Here is a 24,008-nt window from a genome sequence, read left to right as displayed (position 1 = left end):
ATGGATTGAAACGGTGGTTCCCCTGGTACCTAAATACCCTCCCCTGCATACATTCATCATCCAAATCCTCCATAGGAAATGCAGTCTTTCAAGGAGGTGTTCTCAAACCCTATTTCTGTTGGCCCATTTAACCAAATACCACAGGAAGACAAGTATAGCTGCAGCCATCTTGTTCCAAGTGAAAACTACCCATAATAAAAGCGGTAAAGGTCGGAGCTTCAGACGAACTATTGTCTGAACAGAAAGAAGATAGAGAGTCCTCTTCGAAATTAACTGAAAATGTGAACACTAAAGAGTCCTCTTTTCTGTTGGTCTACTTTAAGAGGACAGAGTTTGGTTGGTTGGAAGAGGACTAATTGAAAACGCCCTCAGACTGCATGGTGGTGCTGTGATTCTGTGAGTGTATGTGGAGCCTCAGAGAGAGACAACCCAATAGACAGCGTGTCCATAGACTGTGGAGAGGAGACGCTACACAGCACAGGTCAGAAACCATTGCTCTGTAGTGGAATCCTGTCTGCTCCCTGTTGGTTCAGGCAGGATCATGGACCTGCCCTTTGAGAGCCAGCAAAATACCCCGGAGCGGGAAGAACCTGAGTTTAGTTACATCCCCTCAGCATGCATATTTTCACTGTAATACTTTCTGTAACACTGCCTCCTCTGTGCCTGGGTCATATTATTTCTACCACTTAGTACACCTCTCTCAAGGTGCCCCCCCCCCCCCGACTATGATCTATGGTCTTTGCTGGTTGTAGTGGCTTTTTAAAAGCATGTAAAATAATATTCACCTGATCTATATTGAAATCTAACTTAGAAATTCTTGCAGCAGTTTTAAAAAGGCCACCAAACACGTACGTATGAGACACAAACAGCAGTACTTACCTAACCAGCAAGCCATACGCTTTATCACCTCATGCACTGACTCAATGACATAAATACACTTACTCACAGCCCCTCAACCAATAATCCTGAGCAAATTTCACACTACGGCATCACAAGGATTGAACTGTATGCATGCTGTACAGCACAACATGCTACAGGGCAGCTTCCTCTTTGTATAGCCTCGATTACCTTGATAATACTGGTGATTGCCAGGCGAGAAACAAATACAAACAAAAACAATTAATGCCCTCAATCCCATGAAAGTATGGACGTCATATGGCATTACCAAGAACAATACTGGTTGTAAATAATGCACTATAGACCTTACTCACGTAAGCCATCCACATGTTATTTTCAGTTATATACTACAGTGATTTTTCAAAAAGCAAGGAGTCGTTTTTTTCAACAAGAGCTAGTGGTCATATTTTCAGGTATTAACCTTGATAAGGGCATGTTTTTACATGAGTTAATATAACATTTTCATTTCAGCCATTAATTTTATAATAAATATTTGAAATTATGCATAATATACATATACACAGCCATTAAATACTTTCAATCCACCTGGCATTTTCATAAAAGTGTAAAGATGGTTCACGTTAATTCCATGCCCCCTTGAACACAATACCCTCTGTGTTTTTTCTGCACTGATCTAATTGATTTAGAGCAGGAAGTTATCGGGTTTGATCCAGCGTGTCTGGCTGGGTTGCGTTCTTTAAACACTTATCATTTCAAATCATTTTGAATGAAGGTGATGGCTGAAATGAAAATTGCAGGTTTCTTAACCCAGAAAAAAGTATAATACACTGCCCTGAAGTCCAATAGCATGATGTAATAGTGGAGATTCGACATGCCGTGTGAAAATGTAACAAAAGTGTCAACACTTACTTTAACAATGGCAATTGACTCACTGTTATATTAAGCCCCTTTCACACATAGTTCCATAGTACTAGGATAACATTGCAGGATCCGCCATTGATTTACACTATTCATTCAGCTACGTTCAGGGACATATCCGTCACAAATGGCCTAGCAATGCTGGAATAGATAGGCCCAGGGACAGTCCAGCAGACGGCAGTAATTCCATCTGTGGAAGCCAGATGGCGCATTTATGGCAGTCAAGGAGCTGTTTTTGTCCATTGCCAATGTATTAACTCGTTTGCGAGACAATGTTTTTGTGAATGACTTCAATCAGAAACACGCATCAGACACATTTAAAGGGACATCAAAAGAGCGTGGGGTGCATTGGCTGTTTAAGATAAACAGTCCCGGAGTCAAATGCGTCATCAGTGGAGTCTTTGGTTCAAACGTGTCCTACGTCACACGGACATAACCCTTCACGTGCCTCTCCCGGCAAGGTCACTGCTTCCATCACAACACAGCCGTACTGGCCGGCAAATGGCTAGGGCAGATTTTCCATCTTCAATCCCTATTCCCTTCACACATGACCCCATGCAGGAAATGTTCAGGAACATTGCAGGTTAAGACTGCATGTGTGAAAGGGTCTTTACACAACAGCAATTGTTCTGATACTTACTTACTGAGCCCCACCCACCATGTTAAATCATCAAAACCAGACTGGACCATCACCACTAGTCTTGGAGAGTCAGAAAAACTTAAAATTGATTACAAAACATATGTAGTATAAATAATTGATTACACACATATGTATTGTAATCCCACCAAGCAAAGTGGCATAGTCATCTCTGGCTCCGCTAGACTACATCAACAGAGACCATCAAATGAAGATCATGATATGGACCATATCTAGCGCACCTAAAGGTATGTATACTGAGAGGGATCGGGTAGGTGAGAGACTGTAGTTGAGTGTGATTAAACGGTTGTCGTTGTGAAGTCACAACATGGAACCTGAAGCAGTAAGAAGCTATAATATCTCTATAGTGCATCCTGATAGTGGATCGCTGTAGTGTGTACCGATAATAGGTCCCGATAGCATGTCACCACCACATCCGCCACACACACACACCCATACATACACACAACCACTGCTCCTCTGTCTCCCTATGACGCTTTGGCTTTTCTGGCCCGCGGTGATGTCCTGTCGTCTGATTTCACGATGCCGTTCGTAGCGCCACCTATCGACACGAGGGGAGACACAAATAGAACACTGCTATGGAAATATTGAAGGTGGCTGCACAATTATTTTGTGTGAGCAGTACAGGACAAGGCCATGCCAAAACTAAATATAGGGGATAGAAAATTAACAACAACGGTGAGTGGAGGGACGGAGGGTCCCAGCGGACTCACCCCTCGCCGGCTCCCTCTTGTAAGGCTTGCTCTTGGGACTGGTGGTCTTCTTCTTGAACCCCTGGTTCTGACTGTGCTCCCGCCACTTTTTGAGCTGAAAGTTTATAAATTTCCACATCATCCAGGCCTGTGTGAGGCAGATAGCAGCCAGGCAGGTCATCCTACGGAAGGAAAAAAGGTGCCAGAGGTCCACACGTTACAATTAAAATAAAAAATAATAATTAAACGACACCAACTGTGGGCCAGATTAAGCCGACGTTTGGGCAAACATAAGTAGTGAAACATGCCTGATGGTGAGCACGTTGAAGTTCCCTTCAGCCAGAGAGAAGCCCTGGTTGTCGGTGCGGGGGAGCCCAAATCCAAACGTCAGAACCGAGATGGTGAGGGTGAGCAGACGGGCGATGACGAACAGCAGCGCCCATAAGGTGAAACTGAAAGTGTAGAAGACACACAAAGTGATACTGAGTGCAGTGATCAATCAGACAGCAACAGACTCGTCCTATTGAAGGGGAGGTTGAAGTACACACCCCTTCTGCTTGTTCTCGTCACTGAAGTAGAAGAGACGCGAGGCGTGGAACAGGAGCTCCACCAGGTAGTGAGGCACCAGCAGCACCAGGCCCAGTCGATGGAGGCTACACACACACACACACACACACACACGCACGCACGCACGCACGCACACAGAACATTAGCTGAGGTCAACCCCGGGTCCAAGGGAACAAAGTAATTTGTCCGGGGTATTTTTAGTTTCTGAAGTGAGGAGATGAGCTGAGAGGACGTGATTAAATAATCACAAAGTCACTGGTTGTGGCTAATGATACTGCCTGGGCTCCATCTTACTTTCAGAGAGATGTATTCACTTCAAACGAAGGACACGTTGCTCTTGTATCATTTCATAAGAATGTGTTTTACGGACATAAATACATCTTAAATAAATAACTACCAAAATCAAACAATAAAAAAACAATAATAATGCCGTCTCATTGCTCATACAACTGGAGGGGTGACTCACTTTAAGACATAGGCCCCAGTGATATGGACAACATAAAGGCAAATGTAGTAGAGTTGGCGAGGGATGTCCTCCTGAAATACAATAGAAAATACATAACACAATGATTATCTAAAGACATCACACCACTATTCACAGCTAAAGACAGCTGTTCAGCTGGTTTACTTACACCCTGTCGCGAAAACATAATATGCTATTTGAGAACTGTGAACCGTTTACAATAGATCACGGTAAACATAACGCCTTAACAAACACAAGCATAAATGAATTCACACAGTATTGTGATACACTTTTGATAAAAACATCCACTGAATTGTATACAAATCTTTGTATTGTGTTACCTAATTAACTCAATCAATGTACACTACAACACTACACAACATAATTTGTATAATTTGTGGTATTTGGAAGTAGTTGATCTACAAACGATCCTTACCTTTCGTACTTTTTGAAAGTATAGTTCAGGAAGTGCGTGTAGCCAATAGGCAATTTGGCAAATGTAGAAGAACTTCACCTGAAAGCTGTCAAGGAGATCAATTCTTAGCTGGTCATACCGCTAAACACAATAACACATACATAATACATAGTCTACAAAAAAAGCCACACAGAACAATATAACAGATGAAAAAGTGTAACACATACATGCCATCTTAAAAGATAAGATGAGCAGTATCTTATCTTTCTGCTGAGCAGTAGCTCAGCAGACAGTGCACATGTTCGCTCGCAAGAATGCTGTTAAGTTGTTGCTCTACTGCAGACAAATCTGCATAAAAACGTCAAAGTGCTTTGAAGAGTAGCAGTAGTAATAGCATCTTAAGAAAGGCTCTGGGTGTCCGTCTCTTGAGGTTCAACTTACCCCATGTGGGTGTGTGGGTAACCTTCCCACAAGAAGGTGGGATTTGTGGCAAACTCTGCCTACATAAAAAGAAAAGAAAAGAGACTACAGCATGAATACTACATATTTCATCGTGCCTCTCTGGGTTTCCAGTGGTGTCAGCTGTGTCCTCTTACTGCCGTCAGGATGCTGCAGCCCCACACAAAGGAGAACAGGTAGAAGGCAGCCAGCTGTCCAGACTCATTAAACTTGCTGTGCTTGGTCTTTGAGAGGTGTAACCTCCGGTTCATTTTCTTGAATTGAAAACAGGGGAGAACATTAGGGGAATGCATTCCTTAAAGAAGAATAAAATCAATAAAGAGCAAAAATTTTCCCACATGGTTCAATCAATACATGTTATCGCTAATGATTGCATTTTACTTGCCAAGTAAATTGAAATCTCCAACCCTTCTAATTCAAGTTGAGAGTACAGTAGACCATGCATTCACTTCACAAGTATGTTTGCATTTGTAAGACTAAATGCAATATTGATTAGACTGGGCATACATGTGGCTAAACTACAGAAGTTACTTGTCACTCTGCCTGGATTACATTCACTGTCGCTACATCCTATATAGACACACACTAGCAAAACAAAACCAACGTGCATTTTGGATTTGAAATGATACATACGTCGAGAATATATTCTTGTATCAAGGCATGCAGTATGACTGCGATGAGCAGGTAAAAGACAACTGTTGCTGCATCTTTGGGGCCATACTGGTAAAAGTTCACTGGCTCCGTCTTCCCCTCTATTACAAAAATGAAAGAAAACATCCGACAAAAAACAGATTGTTAAACAGTGGTGCACAAAACGAGGGACACTTCAATAAATCATAGAAGTAATCCTGCCATAATGTTATTGACTGAATAGAGCAATAAGATCCAACTTGATTCCTCACCTAGAACTTGTGTAACATTATACTGGACAGTGATGAACATGATCGCAAACTTGGCTGTCACCTGTATCAGAAAAAACGTCAGGAACAATTCATTGCTACCCAGTAGCATTGCAGACACTACAAGGGGGTGTCACATTAACAGCTCCAAAACAATAATGTTGTTTATTATAGAATAATTAAAAAAGGGTCAATAGCAGTTCATGTCATTTGATTCACACATTTATGAATTAAAATGGACGAATACATTGTGGTAGGACGTTTTTGAATAAAAAAGGTATTGTGGTTATAAATTTCAGGAAAAAAAATGTATTAACATATTATTATTTATTATTATGAGACATAGCAATGTCCAGCAACAGCACACTCAGCAGGGTATAATTTCATTTGAGTTATAGTGATGTGAAATCACTGTAGCCTACTTATGGTGTTCTGTAACATTCAGACGTGCTAAGCCTCTTTCATGTAATGTTGAATGAGTTAGCCTACATATTAAACAGTCTGACCACAAGATTGCCTGTGGCTTCATTTTTTTTTTGACATAAAGATTACCTAACAACAGACATGGGAAGAGAAAAAAACGACAGCACCATGCCTCTTGCTGTCATGTCAGCTAGCTAGAGGTGGCTGGTAGCCACTGATTTAAACAGTGCATAGGATGAGAGAATGTCATAAATTGTATCGTTATCCCGGTCTGCCTCTACTTAACTTCCGGTCCCTTACTTTCTAAGAGCTGTGTACGCTGGTTAAGTCTCCGGAGCGAAAATAGTAAGAACACGTCATAACAAACAACGACATGCAGAATAAATACGTTGTTCGGATTATTAATTTGACAAAACAATGTCCGAAACATGCTGATTAATCGGAAATCTCTCACTCGAAGTCCCACCCCCTCTCTCTCTTGCCCACAACGCCAATTTGGTGCATCCCGTTCCAGGCGTTCAGTCGTGAGATGAGAACGAGGTTAAACAGTACCTCAAACATCAGACCGAGCAGGATGACCATGGCCAAGCAAGAAACCATGTCGGCGTGGTTCTGGATCACAAACTCATGGCTCAGAACCGGTGGGCTCTTGTTCTTCTTGCGGAAACCCATCTTAGCGACACACTTCTATCTTCCTCTGTAGCTTTGAGCCACCGTCGGCGTCTAGCTAGCTGTTCCTACAACGCTGTTTTAAAAAATGTATCCTTTTGACTGCTGCTTTCTCCACTGCAATAAATGAAAGTAAAATGTTCTGTGGTTAAAAACAATCTAGTAGATGCATCGAGCTAGTAGTACGAGTATCCACAACACCCACTTTTCCGGGCAGGTCTCGATGACGCGCCCTCCCACTCCAGAACCAGAACCCATTCATGATGAACTGCCCATCATTGATGACACTTATTGGGACTTTTTCTTTAGAATGGCATTTTTTGGGGGGTTATCTAATATGGTACTCCATTTGATAAAGCATTTGATTTAATCATACTGGAAAAATTCCATGTTCCCAAATATAATTAGACAGAAATAATTTGAAATGTGTAAATACTTTGGTTTACTTCAACATTCGTCAAATAAAAAGGCTATTAAAACGTGTAATGCTTGTAGTCAGTTTAAGGTGTTTGTCAATTTATATTTTGTGTTACTTTCCTCTGTTATTGTGTTTTGGAATGTCTATTTTTTGTATATTGTGCATGCGTACTATATTTATTGCATGTGCTATTCGTCAATGCTTTTCATGTGAAAACGCGATACTTGTTTGTAGTTTTTTATTTGCATGATTTAAAAAAGGAAAAACATTAAATGATATGATAAACCGCCCACGGAGAGCAGAAACCCACCCTCCAGCTAACCCCGTTCCCAGGTGTCCTCGTTTAAAGACGGGACGCCTGGTAAAGGTTGATCCAAACGAGCGTTCTGGCGAGAGAGAGAGGCGGGACTTTGAGTTTACATGGGTTTAACGGCTAGAGGCGAGAGAGAGGCGGGACTTTGAGTTTACATGGGTTTAACGGCTAGAGGCGAGAGAGAGGGAGTGACTTTCAATATATATATATTTTTTCATTTTTCGGATATTGCTTTGTCAAATTAGTCTTCCAAACTCACTTTTGATTCATCTTGTCGTGGTGGTTGTTCTTGTCATGTTAGTATTATTTTCGCTCCGGGGACTGTTAACTGGCGTAGACGGTTAACAGGAAGTAGAAGACCGGACGTTCCGTTGGGGGTAGAATAACGCTGCGGTTCGGGATAGTTTCTTAGGTTACGTTCAGAACGAACCGCCCACCGGCGTCACGGAGACCAGAAACGCTCGTAACGAGTCCGACCAAACCATGACTCAAGTGTGTATCCCGAACCCTGTTCGCATTCCCAAAACTTTGCTATCAGGTTTCACGATGCATAATAAGCGTCTGTACTAACACATAGATATGACAGAGGCGTAATGTTTGAATGATGAGAGGGATGCGGAAGGAGGAAATGTTAATGTTCCTTGCGTAAAAACAAACATATGACCCGACTGCAAACAGATGTACCACCGATCATCAAACGGTTACAAAAAGGTACGTAATAACGTGGCTTGCTACGTCTGTTGCAGTCTATATTATACCGAAATGTGTATCTTTACCAGCATTATAACATTAACTTTGTACATATTATGTAACTACTCTGTTACTACGATGGTTTAAATGACATTTGATGTGAAACTGGCACTATTGTGTGGCCCAGGCCCTCGGGGTCAACAGCTTGTAACCCCCGCTGATCCGTCAGTGGACCGCCGGAGAGAAAGATATGCGATGTCAAATGACAACTCAATGCAATGCAAATAAATAACCCGATTATTTCATTTACTCTGTAAATTCGTTTTAAGGTATTTGTAGCCCATATTTCAATCTGCAATATCATAATATCGAGGGCTTTAGTTCCCGTTTATCTGTATCTCTATGTTTGATTATGTGCAGAATCAACCATGTGGCTGATTAACTTGCACGGATCAATTAGGTTGATTGTATATCTTGTACACAAGACACTCTTACCTATTTATTATCTGCCTTGCAATCCCGGGAACCCTTTGCTCAAACATGCTTTAGAGGCGTTTGGACACTAGAGGTCAGCATTTTACAGGGCAGGCCAGTATATGGGCTTACACGACGCCTTTACTTTATTTATGTAGGGCAACGACGCAACGTTTGGTCTGCAAATGTCTATGACGTTTCCAATGACCGACATTTCTGTTTGCATACGAATCACTCGAATGTGGAATTCAGTTGAACGTCACATTGTGTAGTTTTCAGGCCCGGCTAGCTCAGTCGGTAGAGCATGAGACTCTTAATCTCAGGGTCGTGGGTTCGAGCCCCACGTTGGGCGCACTACTTTTCTCACCCCCGTGAAACAGTATCTCTCGTTATTCCACCCCGCTCACGTCAAACGAGTTACATGGGACACCACGTTACAGCAAAGCTGAAACATTCATGACACACACCCCTTATGTAAAGACCATGTGATGAAGGTCATACACACAATTAATTTAACGACATGATTAGGTTTTCTGTCCTTTATTGGTGAATATGAGATTTGATCTTATCATTTTCATGTTTCTGAACATGTAGCTTACTTACTCACTTATTTTATATGGTTATCTGGGGTCAATGGGTTTTTAGTTCTTAAACATAAAATATGTAGTCTACAATAATAGGCTTCCACATGGTGGGCCTTTTTAAAAGCAGGCATAACTCGACATGTTTGGTCTTTGTACGTCTGTGTGTAGCCGTAACCTCTATTTCCTCTGAGGAGTGAGAAGGAGGGAGGAGTTAGACAAAGGCCCTATCCACACAAAAAAAATGGAGGCTTGTGGAGTGCATGGTGTCCTGTTTTCAGGTTCTACATGCTGCCATTTCTACCTCTGTAGGTTCACAAATTAAGCAGCTACCACCAGATGCAACCTTGGAAAGCGTCACAGTAATGGTTTACAGGGTTTGTATACCAATACTCTGTCGTTTTATGTGTTCTTTTGTCATTTAGGCCTCGCTCATTCTTTCTCTCCCTGCCTCTCGCACTCACAGAGCTGCCCCTGCCTGCGCTGAACAAAGATAATTACTCAGGAAACACAGCGGCCAATGGGGAGCCGCCTTGCATTCCGCCTGTGAGGGGAGCAGCCAGTCAGAATCCGGCTAACATCACTCAGGCCTGATCGCCTTGCCTGAAGAGCGGAGCCTTCCCCGGCTGAGGGCTGAGAGTGTCCTCCATGTTTTATAAGTGTTGACATAACAGTGTGTCAGGCAGCCATGCATCCACAGAGGTAAGCCCCGTCTTTTTCCTCTCGATTCCTATGACAACAGGGCTTCTTTCTCTTGCTGTGACTGTGTTGCTTCTGAATAATATACCGAAGAACTGGGATCTTGATATCCCAGAAGGGAAGGGAAGGGGAAGGGGGAGGGGTGTGGGTGGACTGAAGGCCTTGCAGGCCTCGGCTGCACAGAGTGCTTAGTGTGGGGGGTTGGGCGAGGACTCTCACCCTTGGTCTCTCGCTCTCTCTCTTGTTTGTCAGGGTCACATGGGTGGCCCAGACGAATACACTGACCTGCAAGAGGCAGAGTGTACCATGGCCAATCATTTATTTGTGTCTTTTGATAATGCATGGGGAGAAGGGGGGTTTTATCTTCATAGAGAAAAAGGAAAATGGCCCCACAGTTCTGCTTGTTCTGCTTGGGAAGCCTTGGTTTGCAAACTGGCAGAGGAGACGTGGGGGATGGGTGCTGGAGGAGCAGGGGTGTGTTGTGTACTCTTTGTGAGTCGGTCTGCTGTCCTGTGTTCTTATCTTCTGTATCATTCTGAAGCCAGGGAATGGACATATGGAGGGGCAAGGGGCCAGGGGGCAAACAGATGTGCCTGTAAAAAATATATGGTTTGTGGTGGCCCCAAGTCATTCTCTAAGGGCTGTACCTGAATACTCTTTAAGTATTATAGTTATAATTTAGTCCTATTGAATACCTGCCGTGTACATGGAGGTTTTGGCTGTTTGGTTTTTTCCTCCCTTTGACAGCTGAACCGAGATGAAAGGGCAATGCTGGTCTTTAGTCATTGTTGATAAATGACTGTTTTTGTCGTTCCAGAGGAATTTGATGTACACGTCTTCATGATATTTCCCCTTTTTTTTTTTTTTTTCTTCCATTTTTCCTTCACTTGATCGTCACTAGGCCGTTCAACGTGCTGCTGCACGGTCCTCCAGTCATGGCACTATGAAACAGCCCCCTGCTACATTGTTTCTAAAGCACCATCCACCATTAAAATGCTTAATCCACATTATGTTCACCAACACATCTTGTTCCATATTCAAAGACGCTTCATAGTTAACCCTCATTTGTTTATTTCTCTTCCTTGGGATCAGAACAGATCAAATTTCAAGATCTGTTCTGTCAACTTCATGGAAGTGAAAAGATAAAAATTGAAATGAAGAAAGCCAATAGAGCCATTACTCAGATTTCACTCTCGCTTCCTATTTTGAGGGGAAAACACAAGAGCAATGCCAGGCTTTCTCTCTTCTGATTCAGCAACGTCATTTCTGTCACCACTTTCTTTCAGCCTAAATCCTCAAAAGAAAATTCACTCGCATTCCTATAACTTCCTTAATAATTTGTCACCATGCGTGGCATTTTAAAGGAAAGGCAATCGACAAGTAAAGAACAAGATAGTCAGATGAGGGTGTAGATAACCACCCACAGGTTGACAAAACGACCCTCCAACATGCTGCACAAAACCCTAGATATGATCTACAAAGGCGTTTTCCTGAAGCTCTCTGTTAACGTTATTCATGTTCAATACGGGGTGAGCTAAACTGAAATGGAAATAAACAGATGCAGGGGAAATCTCTGCATTGCAGCAAAATGCTTTTTAAGAGGAAGAGGGAAGCTCACACACAGGGATCTGTGTGGCACAGCACAGCCGACCAATAGTGTTCCACCCTGGTAGACCCGCAGCCAATTGCAGCTGTAGTTGAGGTTAAAGATTGACAATCGGAGGGAGAGCAGGAGGGAGGGCAAGGGCCTTCTGGAAAATTCCACAGCCATCTTTGATTCACCTTTTTTTTCAGCATGATATGAAATGAAGGTTGGAAGGGGTATATTTGAGTTTTCTTTGCGTAACAAAGGTAGATTTGACATGTTGAATATGTGAGCAATAGTGTTGGAGCTACATTATCTGTATGTTTTAAACAGACATTAATACATTGTCAAACCAGTTTTCTTTTATTGACGTACTTTCCATTTAATGCAGGAAATGTACTTGACCATGAGTAGGCACACGTTGCTGATGCTATTTCCTGACAACTTGATGATCCAAAGAAACACGGACGTGCATTTGTGTGTCTGCATATGAATGTGCAGTTGTCGTGGACGGTTGCATTTTCCTCCTGTCAGTTTCTCCATTCCTAAAGATTTTCTACAATATGAGGACAATGCTTTCTCTTTGGGTTGTGGTTGTACTAATCCTAATTGTTGTTTAGGCAGATAGACATTCCTGAAAATAAGAATACATGTTCGCGCTTCATGTTACATTTATGTAACATAAAGACCAACCAGGTATGGTGTACTAAGATTTTACTAGGATGTTATTCAATACAGGTAGTCAATCATTCTCTGAAACCTAAACATCTCTTAGCAGGGTTGTAGACGAAAGAGCATTTTTAAACGGTTACTAGCTGTTTTGCTGGATTTCATCCAATTGTAGTTTTTCCCTCCCCCTCTCTCATGCTCATCGGTTCCTAGGTTTGCCCGGTTCAGCGTTGAACTGTAATCGCCACCGAGCGGTGGTCCTCCTGCGTGGATGTGCCTGAGACTGAGCCTCCGAGTGGGGGATGGGGGAGAGTGGGGGAGGAGGAGGCGGAGGAGGAGGAGGAGGAGGAGGTGGTAGTGGTGGTGGTGGTGGGGGGGGGGGGGGGGAGCAAGCTGTGGCCTCCATTTTCTGTGATGAGAAAACCCTGCTCGGCTCTCACAGGAGTGGAATTTCAAGGCATCGAGTCAGTTGTTGTTTCCCCTCTCCTTTTTTTGTCTCTCAGGTACTCAATGATAGGGCTATGCTGTCAATGTTTTGCTGAACCTGGTCTTTATGGAATATTCCCAGAACCTGCAGAGGATTTATTTGGTCTACCACCCTTATATCATTACGGGCAGTGTTTGTGGAGCATAGGTCCTGGTCTGAGAATGTATTTTGGAACAGCCCACGTCTTCTTGACTTGCATCTGTTTATTCTGTGGTTTTTCCTTTTTTCGACAAGAAGATTAATGTCACAGTAATGTTGCAGTGGTACGTCCATTGGTGATAAACAAGACGTTCTGTGGGCGTTCTTGCAACCAGAGGCACAAGAGTGCTGTCTCTGCCTTAGTAACGCGTAGCAGAGGAAGCTGGCTAACGTTTTCTCATTTTCATGTGGGCCTCGTTTGTTCATTCGGTCTGGAACAGGAAGGCCCTGGAGCGGTGTGTGTGTGTGTGTGTGTGTGTGTGTGTGTGTGTGTGTGTGTGTGTGTGTGTGTGTGTGTGTGTGTGTGTGTGTGTGTGTGTGTGTGTGTGTGTGTGTGTGTGTGTGTGTAAGTAATAGGTTAGGTAGTTTAATTCTGGTTTCATGTTTTATGCTCTTTAGGTGACCATGCCGGTGCCTGAAAGAACAAAATCATGTTTCTGCGTTTGCTTAATGATAGGATTGGTCGATTTGTTGATGAGTCAGGCTTTCTATAATATAGTATTGTATTTCTCTCCATATATATTTATGTGTCAAACAGATTGTCCTCGTCTATTGTTGACAGCGTTTGATGTATCCAGCTACTCATGCTACTTTTGCTATTAGCGCTTATTTATTCCTTTACTTACCCTTTACTATCTGTGCCTTTTGTAATCAGCCAGTTGACTTGTTTGATCATCGCTTTGTGGAATTCCTCACTGAAACAGCTCATGGAATCTCCTTCTGCCTCTCTTTCTGCCCCCCTTTCAATGTGGTTGACCTTTTTGGTCGGTTCACCATACGGCCCATGTCTTAACTGGAAACCAGAGCTCCGAGACCCGGGCCGATGCCCGGCAAAGTGTGTGACCTGTCAGGGGGTCCTGCGTAGGATTTTTCTCTTAAGGGGCTTCTGAAAGAGAGGGACATCCTTGGAACACGGCCCTCTGTGACTCTGACAAAGGAGGAGCCGGACTCTGAAAGCGCTCCATTCATCAGCCGGTGTCCCCTTTGTTCTCCTCCTCCTCTGCTCAGGAAGTACGCAGAGAAGGGGTGACTCCAAAAAAAGAACCCAGGATTTATAACCACTGCTGGGGTTGCGTTTCTGTGCGTGTATGGGATGGTAGGGCTCTATCTTCTTTGGACAGATTCAATATTGGATGATGCAGGAAAACGACCAATGTGTATGAAAGTAACGGAACCCTCCTTGTTGTCGCTTTAGTTTCCGACCCCATTGTTTCAGCCGACGCCAAAAATGTTTACCAGTGCCAGGGTTTTAATCCCGGGAGCCTATTTGAGTGTTGTGTTGCTATTTGTCTCTAAGCACAGCCCCTTGAGCCCCGAGGTCGAGCTGTTGTTAGAGAGGGGCCACTGGAGGCGTCACAGGTGACTGCTGTGAATCACTGGGAGACCTTGTCGGTTAGGCATGCATCCAGGGCTAGTGTTGCTGACTCTGGGACTTTGGGGATTTGACCAAGCAACTTATTCATACTATTGAGGAGGGATGTGTGGGCTGCGGGCCTGTTGTGGTGTTGTCATGGAGATATATACTTTTTGAGGCAGATGCGTTGAGGCTGCAGCTGTGGTTTCTCGTGACCAGAGGAAAACGATGAGCCATGAGCTAATGACCCAACCAAACGATCACACTGACAAATAACCGAGAAGTGTGCAATCGCTCTCTGGTGACGCCTCCTCAGGGCCAGGCGGGTGCCTAGGGTGCTGCACTTGTTTACTGTGGTTCTGGTTCCTCTGTGAACGCTTGTTGACTTTGTCCAACCTCCTAATTCCCCCCCCCCCCCTCCCTCCTTTGTTGCACTTGTTCTCTGCTCTGCAGCTTGGCTGAAGAGGAAATCAAGACTGAGTCAGATGTACTAGAAGGGATGGAGGTGTCCATGCGAACCAAAGGTAAGCCCCTCACATCACCTCCCTGTGCTTTGAGTCTAGGGTTATTGGTTTTGTTTTGTTAATGTATAGATTGGATGACAGTACCAAGGTCAGGCCTCTCTCTGGTAAACAGATAACATTGTTCCTGAAAGCGTGTTTTTAGAGCTTGTGTCAGGAGTCAACAGATATGCCGCCTGGTGGTCCGGGTGTATCTCTTAAGCCTCTGTTGACCTTGTCTAGAAAAGCTGTAAGCCAGTAAAGACAAGTGTCTGCAATCAGCCAAATTGAGGACTGTTTTGTTGTTGAATGAAATAAAATAAATCCCTTCAAATAGCATTTGTCCCGATGTTAGGAGGGCGGTGGTGACGCTAGTTTGGTGTTTGAACAAACCTTTGATTTCCCCTCGTCCGTGTCCAGTCCCTGACCCCCCAGGGTCAGCCGAACGGGTGCTGGTTCCTCAGAAAAGGAAGGTGTCGAGTCCCACCCATTCCTCCAATGGCCACTCCCCGGCAGACACCTCCCCAAGCCCTGTGAAGAAGAAGAAGAAACCTGGAGCCATGAGCTCCCACAACAAAGACCAGGTAAGGATGGCCAGACCTGTTTGGGTGCAACCCGCCGGGCCGCGTGGAATGGTGGATTTGTACTTCCTGCAGCCATTGACACGCTCACACCAGAGTCAACGTTTTTCCCAGTTGATTTTAATGAAGTGTTTGATTTTTTTTTTGTCATGGTATGCATGTTGTATGCATTGATTTTGAATCGGTTCGCTATAGCTTTTGGTGTGTTTAACATCCAAGATCCAATGATCAGAAAGCTGATTAATAGGACAATATTTGCTTCACAATAAGCTTTCCACTGATTCCCTATGTTGTCTCTTTGTAACCTGCATGACAAAGGATGATTCCATTTTTTTACATGAGGTACTGCAACAGGAGTACCGCTGCTTCAATGGGCTTATGTGTTTTTAAATTGGCCTATGAATACACGACACCACAACGACCACCACCGGCTGCCCTCTCTTGACTTGCTTGTTTGTCCTGATGTTTGCAGGGGGAGGAGGTAGTGTGTAGTGTGAGTGGTCGTTAGTTAGCGTTAGTGAACTGATTACGCATACTCTCCATGGTCACCAATACTGCCAATTTGCAACACAAAATGAGGTTTCACTCACCGTATCAGTTTCATTAGTTTCTATAGCTTCATGCCCAATAAACGACAGTAGAATGCTGCTAATGCTTGGTTGAAACATCGGCATGGGGCTAGCTAGGCTTCAGCTTTGAACTTTTGTTTTTTGTTGAAACTGTAAGCGTTTTCAATATGTTGTTGCAGTGGGCAAATGTGGCTAGAACAATGAACAGATTATGACTATTCTGCATTGTATTATGACTATTCTGCCAAATCGGCTCCATTTGGCCCGAAACTGAACCAGTCACATGATCAGAGCATTCAGATGTGCTGAGGTGTTTCTGATCACTAAGTTGACTTGTTTATTTGTAGACACACCCACCTCACAGGCTTTTTCTTTCTATTGACTCCCCAAAGTAATCAGTTGCTTGAATTCTCAAGTTCATATTCCACTATATCGTGGAAAACCCCATTGAAAAGCACAATTAAATAACATAACAGCTTTGCCTCTCCATAGTCCAAAGCACACCATCAGTGGAACCAGCCTGTGTGTTGGGTGTCAGCTTGGTTGCCCCTTGGTTCCTCCTAACCCTGCCTTACTGCCACTTGTTGTTGTTGTTGTTGTTGTTGTGGTTTCTGTTGCACTGCACCTTTTTGTTGTTTCTGCCTGTGTTTTTGAAACCTGCCCCCTTGTTTCTTCTCACCCGCATTCCAGTCAGAGCTAAGGCACGGCCCCTTTTACTATGCCAAGCAGCCGGCACTCACCACAGACCCTGTTGATGTTGTACCGCAGGACGGCAGGAACGACTTCTACTGCTGGCTGTGCCACCGCGAGGGTCAGGTGCTCTGCTGTGAGCTCTGTCCCCGGGTGTACCACGCCAAGTGCCTCAAACTGCCCGCCGAGCCTGAGGGCGACTGGTTCTGTCCAGAGTGTGAGGTATCTCATCAGAGATGTGTGTGTGTGTGTGTGTGTGTGTGTGTGTGTGTGTGTGTGTGTGTGTGTGTGTGTGTGTGTGTGTGTGTGTGCGTGTGCGTGTGGGTGCGCACATCATTTGCACCTTGACCTATTTGGTGATTGTGTGTACTTGCAATGAATAGATTGTGGGCCTAACATAAGGGTATTGGGCCTATCAATTCACCTTCCAGGTTTGAGCTACCTGCATAGCTTTTTTTTGTTTTACTGGATATTCGAAAACAAATTATTTAAAGTAAAAATGTTGTGGCTTTTAAGTATGGTTTTGCGGGGTATGCTAAGTTATGCTTTTGTTGTTGCCCTATTGAGATTTGTCTGCCCATCTTTTACAGAAAATAACAGTGGCAGAGTGCATAGAGACCCAGAGCAAGGCCATGACCATGCTCACGATAGACCAGCTGTCCTACCTGCTTAAGTTTGCCCTCCAAAAGATGAAACAGCCAGGGGTATGCCCAGAGACATATTTACTTCAACACTCTTCAGTCATGAACTGTGGACCATGTAGTGAACGGACTCGGTCTAATGGCTGCATGTGTGTTGTCCACTGTGTAGACGGAGCCCTTCCATAAGCCTGTGGCTTTGGAACAGCACCCAGATTATGCAGAATACATCTTTCACGCCATGGACCTTTGCACTCTAGAGAAGGTACTTGTATGTACACGTATGAACTGCAACTACTCAAGCTTTACCTTTTTTAAGTCTATTCTGTTATCGTCACACTGATTCTGTTGTTCATATTCTTCTACAGAATGTCAAAAAGAAGATGTATGGCTGTACTGAAGCCTTTCTGGCTGATGTGAAATGGATCTTACACAATTGTATAATTTATAACGGAGGTAGGCAACCTGAGGCTGATTTCATGCATTCATCGCTGTCTTTTGTTTTTGGGTTTGGGTACAAACATGTCAGAATTTGGGTTCAAACATGTCATTTTTTCCACCCCTTCTAGGTAATCACAAACTAACCGCAACAGCAAAGGTCATTGTTAAGATTTGTGAACATGAGGTAAGTGATTTGTCCCTTCACTTCATCATGGAACACTTGAGTAGTTTATATTCTGTACGTTAAACATTCCTATTCTATTTCTTACAGATGAATGAGATAGAGGTCTGTCCAGAGTGCTACCTGTCCTCCTGCCAAAAAAGGGATAACTGGTTCTGTGAGCCATGTGTGAGTCTCTATCTGTATCCAAGTGTGTGTGTGTGTGTGTGTGTGTGTGTGCGTGCGTGCGTGCATATAAACCTGTCTTTCTTTCTTTCTAATGGAAACCATATGGCCTGTAACTAACCGTGCCCTATCGATTCCTCTCCCTCGGTCCCTGCAGAGCCCACCCCACCCTCTGGTGTGGGCCAAGCTGAAGGGCTTCCCGTTCTGGCCGGCTAAAGCGCTGCGGGAGAAGGACGGCCAGGTAGACGCACGCTTCTTCGGTCAGCACGACAGGTGGGTCGCACACACACACACCATGAGGGTCGGACCGATGGATTTACTCAAAACTCCCAATATTTCTGCCTCCACATCGTCAAAACTCTTGTTGTGACCTTCCTTTCGTTGCCTTTCTTTTCTGTTTCTAGGGCCTGGGTGCCGATCAACAACTGCTACCTCATGTCCAAAGAAATCCCTTTCTCGGTGAAGAAGACCAAGAGCATCTTCAACAGCGCCATGCAGGAGATGGAGGTCTACGTGGAGAACATCCGCCGGAAATTCGGCGTCTTCAACTACGCGCCGTTCCGCACGCCCTTCACCCCCAACAACCAGCTGCAGATGCTGCTGGACCCGTCCAACCCCGGGGCGGGCACCGTGAAGCTGGAGAAGCCCGAAAAGCTGCGCCTCAACTTCGACATCACCATATCCCCCAAGATGCTCCTGGGCAAGAGCTCGGTGCCCAGCGGCATGAGCCGGCGCATCTCCATGACGGACATGCCGCGCTCGCCCATGAGCACCAACTCCTCCGTCCACACGGGGTCGGACGCCGAGCCGGACGGCAACGACAAGCCCCCCCGCCACCTGCCGTTCCACTACAGCACGGGAGAGGAGTCCATGGACTTCAGCGGTACTTCATGTTCCTTACGCCTCGGGGGGGGGGGGGGGGGGGGCCTTACCTGGGGTGGGGGGTATGATCGTGTGTTTACATGACAAGTGTGTTTGTTCGCGTGTGTTTACGTGTTCAAACGATGGGAGATCATGACCGACTTTTGGTTTGTTTTCGGTTTGTCTCCAGCATCCCCCGCCTCGTCGAAGATAGGCCCAGCAGGCAGCACGACAGGCAGCCCCAAGCCCTTCAACCCTGGGCTGGTGCCAAAACAGGAGAGGACCACAGGCCCAGGGAGCATCCTTAATCTGAATCTAGGTCAGTCCTGGTGTATGCTTGTGTACATAATGCTGTGTACATTACAATTTACGTTGCATTAGACTATTGTTCAGGAAGGGCTGAAATGCATTCAAAGAGGTTAAGGTTGTCTGTTGACCGCTGGCTTTGTAGACCGGGTGAAGGCTGAGATGGACCTGAAGGAGCTGAGCGAGTCTGTGCAGCAGCAGCAGCAGCAGCAACAGCAGCAGGGTGTGGCGGTCCTACCCACACCCAAGAGACCAATCAGAAGCCTGGACAAGACCATAGAAAGCTGCAAGGCCCAACTGGGTAAGATACCATGATACTTTATCATAGGGATAGTACTGAACTTGTAGTATTCTAAAGATGGTTTGCGTTTGGTTTTAGAGTTATTTGATATACTGAACAGGACTCGAAGATCTTCTCACTGAAGTTTCTGAATTATTAACGACGACATGAATACTGTGTGGAATAAGCCGTACTGATCATGTTGTGTAGTTGAACGTAGGGTCAATCACACAGCTGTCACACAAGCTACCCTTCGTTTGTTATTCGTCCCGGCTAAAACATTTAATCCCAAAGGTATACCAATCATTGTTTTCTCTGTCTGTACAGGCATAGACGAGATATCGGAAGATGTCTACAAAGGTGTAGAACACAGTGACTCTGAGGATTCAGACAAATCCGACTCCAGCGACAGCGAATACCCCAGTGACGAGGAGCACAAGCCCAAGATCTCGGCCCACGAGGACAAGGAGAAAACAGAGAGGAGGAGGCCAAGGACCTTAGGCCAGGGGGAGGGCACGGAGGGAGGGTCAGACACGGGGGATAAGGTCACCCCTGATCCCTTGGTCACAGAGAAGCAGGGCAGCAATGGCCAGGATCGGGACCCTCAGGACAAGCCCAGGGCGCCCCAGGGTCAGCCCCCTCTGGATACAACCAAGGCCCCAGAGGAAGGGAGGTCGGCTGCCCCGGCGTCTTCGGCAGAGCAAGACTCTGATTCTGAAAGAGAGCTGGTGATCGACCTGGGTGATGAGAATGGAGGCCGCGATCGCAAGAGGCCCAAGAAAGAGCCAGCAACTTCTATGGCCAAAACTGTCAAAGAGCCTTCTGCTGTCAAGCTGGAAGGTGAGCCTTTATGAAATTCTCTTGGCCCTTTCCCTCTGTTGATATGTATTGCAATGGTAAATGTCTCTGAGGTAAAGGTTAAATATTGCAATATTAATATTGTTTTGTCTGTCACTTTGCTCTCATTTTGGACCTAAATTTCCATCGTCTGCTGTAGCAGCCACACCGGCACAGGAAGCTTTGAACCAAAAAGACTCCTCCCAACCCCCCACAACGGCTGCCCTCAGCCTAGTGTCTGCAGCGGCTTCCGCTCAGACCACCACAGCCCCTGTCTGGAGCCCCCCCGCCCCCTCTCCTTCCTCCACTTCCGCGTCCACCACCAACAGCAGCACCGCCACATCCGTCACCGCTGCTCCTTCAGCTGCAAAGAAACAGCGCCCCCTGCTGCCCAAGGAGGCGGGTCAGGCCGTGCCCCGCGCGGTCGTGTGGAATCCCACCAGCAAGTTCCCCACCTCCTTCAAGAAGGTGCACGTGCAGAAGGTTCAGAGCCAGCAGCAGCCACCGCAGCAGCCTGGGGAGCCGCCAGCGGTGCCGGCGCCGGCCCCGGTCGTGGCACCGCTGCAGGCCCACAGCCCGTCACAGTCCCAGAACTCCTCGTCCAGCACCCGCTACCAGACCAGGCAGTCGGCTAAAGGTACACGCGGCTATGGAACAGGAGGACGTGGACACAGGGTGACCAGCATAGGTTAAAGTCGTGAGAAAGATAGGGCAGCAGTAACAAAACACTTTAGCTTGCTGTGCTTTAAGTTGTTGTCATACATGAAACTGTTCGGCTGTAGACTACAGGAAGTTTGGTTCAGTTTGGGTTTCAGTTTCAGCCACATGCTGCGCTCTCTGCGGCCATCTCGCAGTGCACCAGATTATATATATATATATATATATATATATATATATATATATATATATATATATATATATATATATATATATATATATATATATATATATATATATATATATATATATATTAGTCCACTAGTCAATTTGAATTTCTTGGAGCTTAATATAATTAATAATAATTAATATTTTAATAATAATTAATATTTCGTAATTGTATTTTGTCCATCAGTGAAAGACCCTCCTCAGAGCACTTCAACCTCGTCTGCTACGCCCGCCACCGCTGGCGGAGCCAGCTCCGCCTCCTCCGCCTCCTCCTTCCTGATTGGAGACCTGCAGATCCCCACCGGCTCAGCTGACGTGGCCGCAGACATCGCCAAGTACACAAGCAAAGTACGTTCAGCCCAGAAGTCAAATCACAGGATAAACTAATAATAACTACCAACATATTTGTAAGTCGTGAACATATCATGAAGCACATATGCAACAGTCTCAAAAGTAATATCCTCTTCCCCCTGGAGTCTAAAATGCAATGCCTTTGTCCAATCAGATGATGGACACAATAAAAGGGACAATGACGGAGATCTACAATGACCTTTCCAAAAGCACATCAGGAAACACAATCGCAGAGGTCAGTGCGCTGGTTTCTACATCAAACCTAACTATTTTTAATGAAGTAAAAGTGAACTAAGCTTGCCATAGCAGGGCAGTCCTTTCGACTGCTATTGTTAATCCTTGGCTATTTTTCCTCACAGATACGACGGTTACGGATAGAGATCGAGAAGCTGCAGTGGTTACATCAGCAAGAGCTGTCTGAGATGAAGCACAATCTGGGTGAGTAGGCTTCACACGCACGCACTCACGCACTCACTCGCTCAGCACCTATATCTGTAGCAATGTAAGTCTTTAACATCACAAAATGCTTTTGTCATCTCCACAGAGCTGACGATGGCGGAGATGCGTCAGAGTCTGGAGCAGGAGAGGGAGCGGCTAGTGGGCGAGGTGAAGAAACAGACCGAGTCCGAGAAACAGCAGGCGGTGGACGAGACCAAGAAGAAACAATGGTGCGCCAACTGCAGGAAGGAGGCCATCTTCTACTGCTGCTGGAACACCAGCTACTGCGACTACCCCTGCCAGCAGGCCCACTGGCCGGAGCACATGAAGTCCTGCACTCAGTCAGGTCGGCCCAACTGTATGAACCTATTGTCACTTCTTCTTTCCATCCATAACATATTTTGTTTGTTTTCTTTTATTGGCATAGTCATAGCTTTACTGCAGGCAAATTCACAAATCTTCCTGAGCGTTCCGGTGGCTATTTTTTAACATGCACGTCCCCCTTCTGCCCTCATTCAAACAGCCACAGCGCCACAGCCGGAACCCGAGACAGAGCCCAGCTCGGACCCTACGGCCAAACCGCCGACCCACCCCCCCGCCACGCAGACACTCCCCTCCGCCGCCGGGTCGATACCAGACAAAAACTCCTCCCCCCGATATTTGGAAAAAAGCAAGGACAGTGCGGCTGGAGTTACCGTAACCTAATTAGACACTATATACACACACACGGTTTTTCATTTTCAATATGGCCGCCGCGGGCACCGCAAGACGAAAAAGCGCAATGTCTAAACGCCACGCATGGCATTGCTGTAAAAAACGGAAGGAAAAAAAGGTTAATTTCCCCAGCTCCTGTGTTACCTGTGTTGCTCGGGGATTGAATATTTCAAATCATGGAAATCACAAAATGTATGTTATGTTGGGCTCACTTCGTAACTCTCTTAAACATGTATGCTTGTATATTTTTGGACAAGATATTTTTTGGGAGATTTAATGGCTTTGTTTCCAGCTCATTTCTGACCTAAGGAAGATTGTATCAAACTATTGTATCACTACATGTCATCAGTGCTGTACCAGGGTACTTTATGGTTATAAAACAAATGTTTTTAAAGCAGCCAAAATAAAAGTGCATACAACTGCTGGGGTGCCAATATATTTTCAGTAATGTAACATTCATCCACTTTCCCAATTTCCCAATATTGTTTAATAACATTTACATTGTTGACTCCTCTTTTCCAATGTTGTTTGCCTCTGTAAACATACAATTATGTGATTATAAAAATAATCTAAACATTTTAACTGTACAAAGCTTTTTTGTAATAAGAAACATGAACAATATTTATAGTGTTATGATTGTTATGGGATGTTTCATCAAATCACATTTATATGTGTCTAAAAGCAAAAAAATGTTTAGGATATACGTTTACTTGAGATGATTGTCACCACACAGCAAAATCTATTCAACGTAAAAAAAAAAAGAAAAAAAGAAACGCAGTGTTAAACGGTCTTATAAAGGGGTAAGTGGAAACTGTATTATTTGTGAGCATGTCTTTTTATATTTTGTCATGTTCTCGTTTACATATTGTACATAGATTAAATGAATTGGTGAAGTATAATAAAACTGGGCAGAATGGCTCTGACTACCTTTGTGTGTCAGGTTAGTGAAAGTATGTTATTCTGGTCGAATTAGTACACATTGATTTTATAACTTGTATTGCGGGATTTTAAAATGGTCAGTAGACATAGTACTTGAATGCAATATTCACGAAAATGTATTTAACGGTCAGTAATGTATTAGT

At 44.8% G+C, this 24,008-nt stretch overlaps 2 protein-coding genes and 1 non-coding gene across 4 annotated transcripts; 2 read left to right on the top strand and 1 right to left on the bottom strand.

Moving 5' to 3' along the window:
- Positions 1–2,584: 2,584 nt before the first annotated feature.
- Positions 2,585–7,024, bottom strand: LOC311359383 (translocating chain-associated membrane protein 1-like 1; the record flags this gene model as incomplete). The annotated part of the gene is made up of 11 exons (XM_084479394.1): positions 2,585–2,975; positions 3,148–3,308; positions 3,435–3,578; positions 3,675–3,779; positions 4,160–4,230; positions 4,593–4,677; positions 5,013–5,071; positions 5,168–5,284; positions 5,664–5,782; positions 5,933–5,993; positions 6,905–7,024. 11 exons carry the CDS (start codon positions 7,022–7,024, stop codon positions 2,902–2,904), a joined length of 1,116 nt encoding a protein of 371 aa, XP_084335520.1. The 3' UTR covers positions 2,585–2,901.
- Positions 7,025–8,256: 1,232 nt separating this feature from the next.
- On the top strand, positions 8,257–23,836 carry LOC311360009 (MYND-type zinc finger-containing chromatin reader ZMYND8-like). Of its 2 annotated transcripts, none has more exons than XM_084480083.1 (21): positions 8,257–8,463; positions 9,964–10,199; positions 14,943–15,013; positions 15,410–15,573; positions 16,830–17,051; positions 17,420–17,533; positions 17,640–17,732; positions 17,836–17,923; positions 18,037–18,092; positions 18,180–18,257; positions 18,412–18,527; positions 18,659–19,137; positions 19,306–19,434; positions 19,567–19,722; positions 20,029–20,541; positions 20,699–21,175; positions 21,611–21,771; positions 21,929–22,009; positions 22,134–22,212; positions 22,319–22,558; positions 22,736–23,836. In XM_084480083.1, exons 2-21 carry the CDS (start codon positions 10,186–10,188, stop codon positions 22,915–22,917), a joined length of 3,513 nt encoding a protein of 1,170 aa, XP_084336209.1. In that variant the 5' UTR covers positions 8,257–8,463; positions 9,964–10,185; the 3' UTR covers positions 22,918–23,836. The 2 variants fall into 2 exon arrangements, with proteins under 2 accessions (XP_084336209.1, XP_084336208.1); XM_084480082.1 differs by having other exon boundaries at positions 22,319–22,570.
- AC3HAE_030171 (transfer RNA lysine (anticodon CUU)) lies at positions 9,196–9,268 on the top strand. The gene has a single exon. It is a non-coding gene; the product is annotated as a tRNA-Lys (tRNA).
- Positions 23,837–24,008: the final 172 nt, after the last annotated feature.

This window comes from Micromesistius poutassou (assembly GCF_964030765.1).
Source record: "Micromesistius poutassou genome assembly, chromosome: 15".
Classification (NCBI taxonomy): Eukaryota; Metazoa; Chordata; class Actinopteri; order Gadiformes; family Gadidae; genus Micromesistius; species Micromesistius poutassou.
Note: the sequence above shows the minus strand (reverse complement) of the source record. Positions and strands in the feature narration are given on the sequence as shown.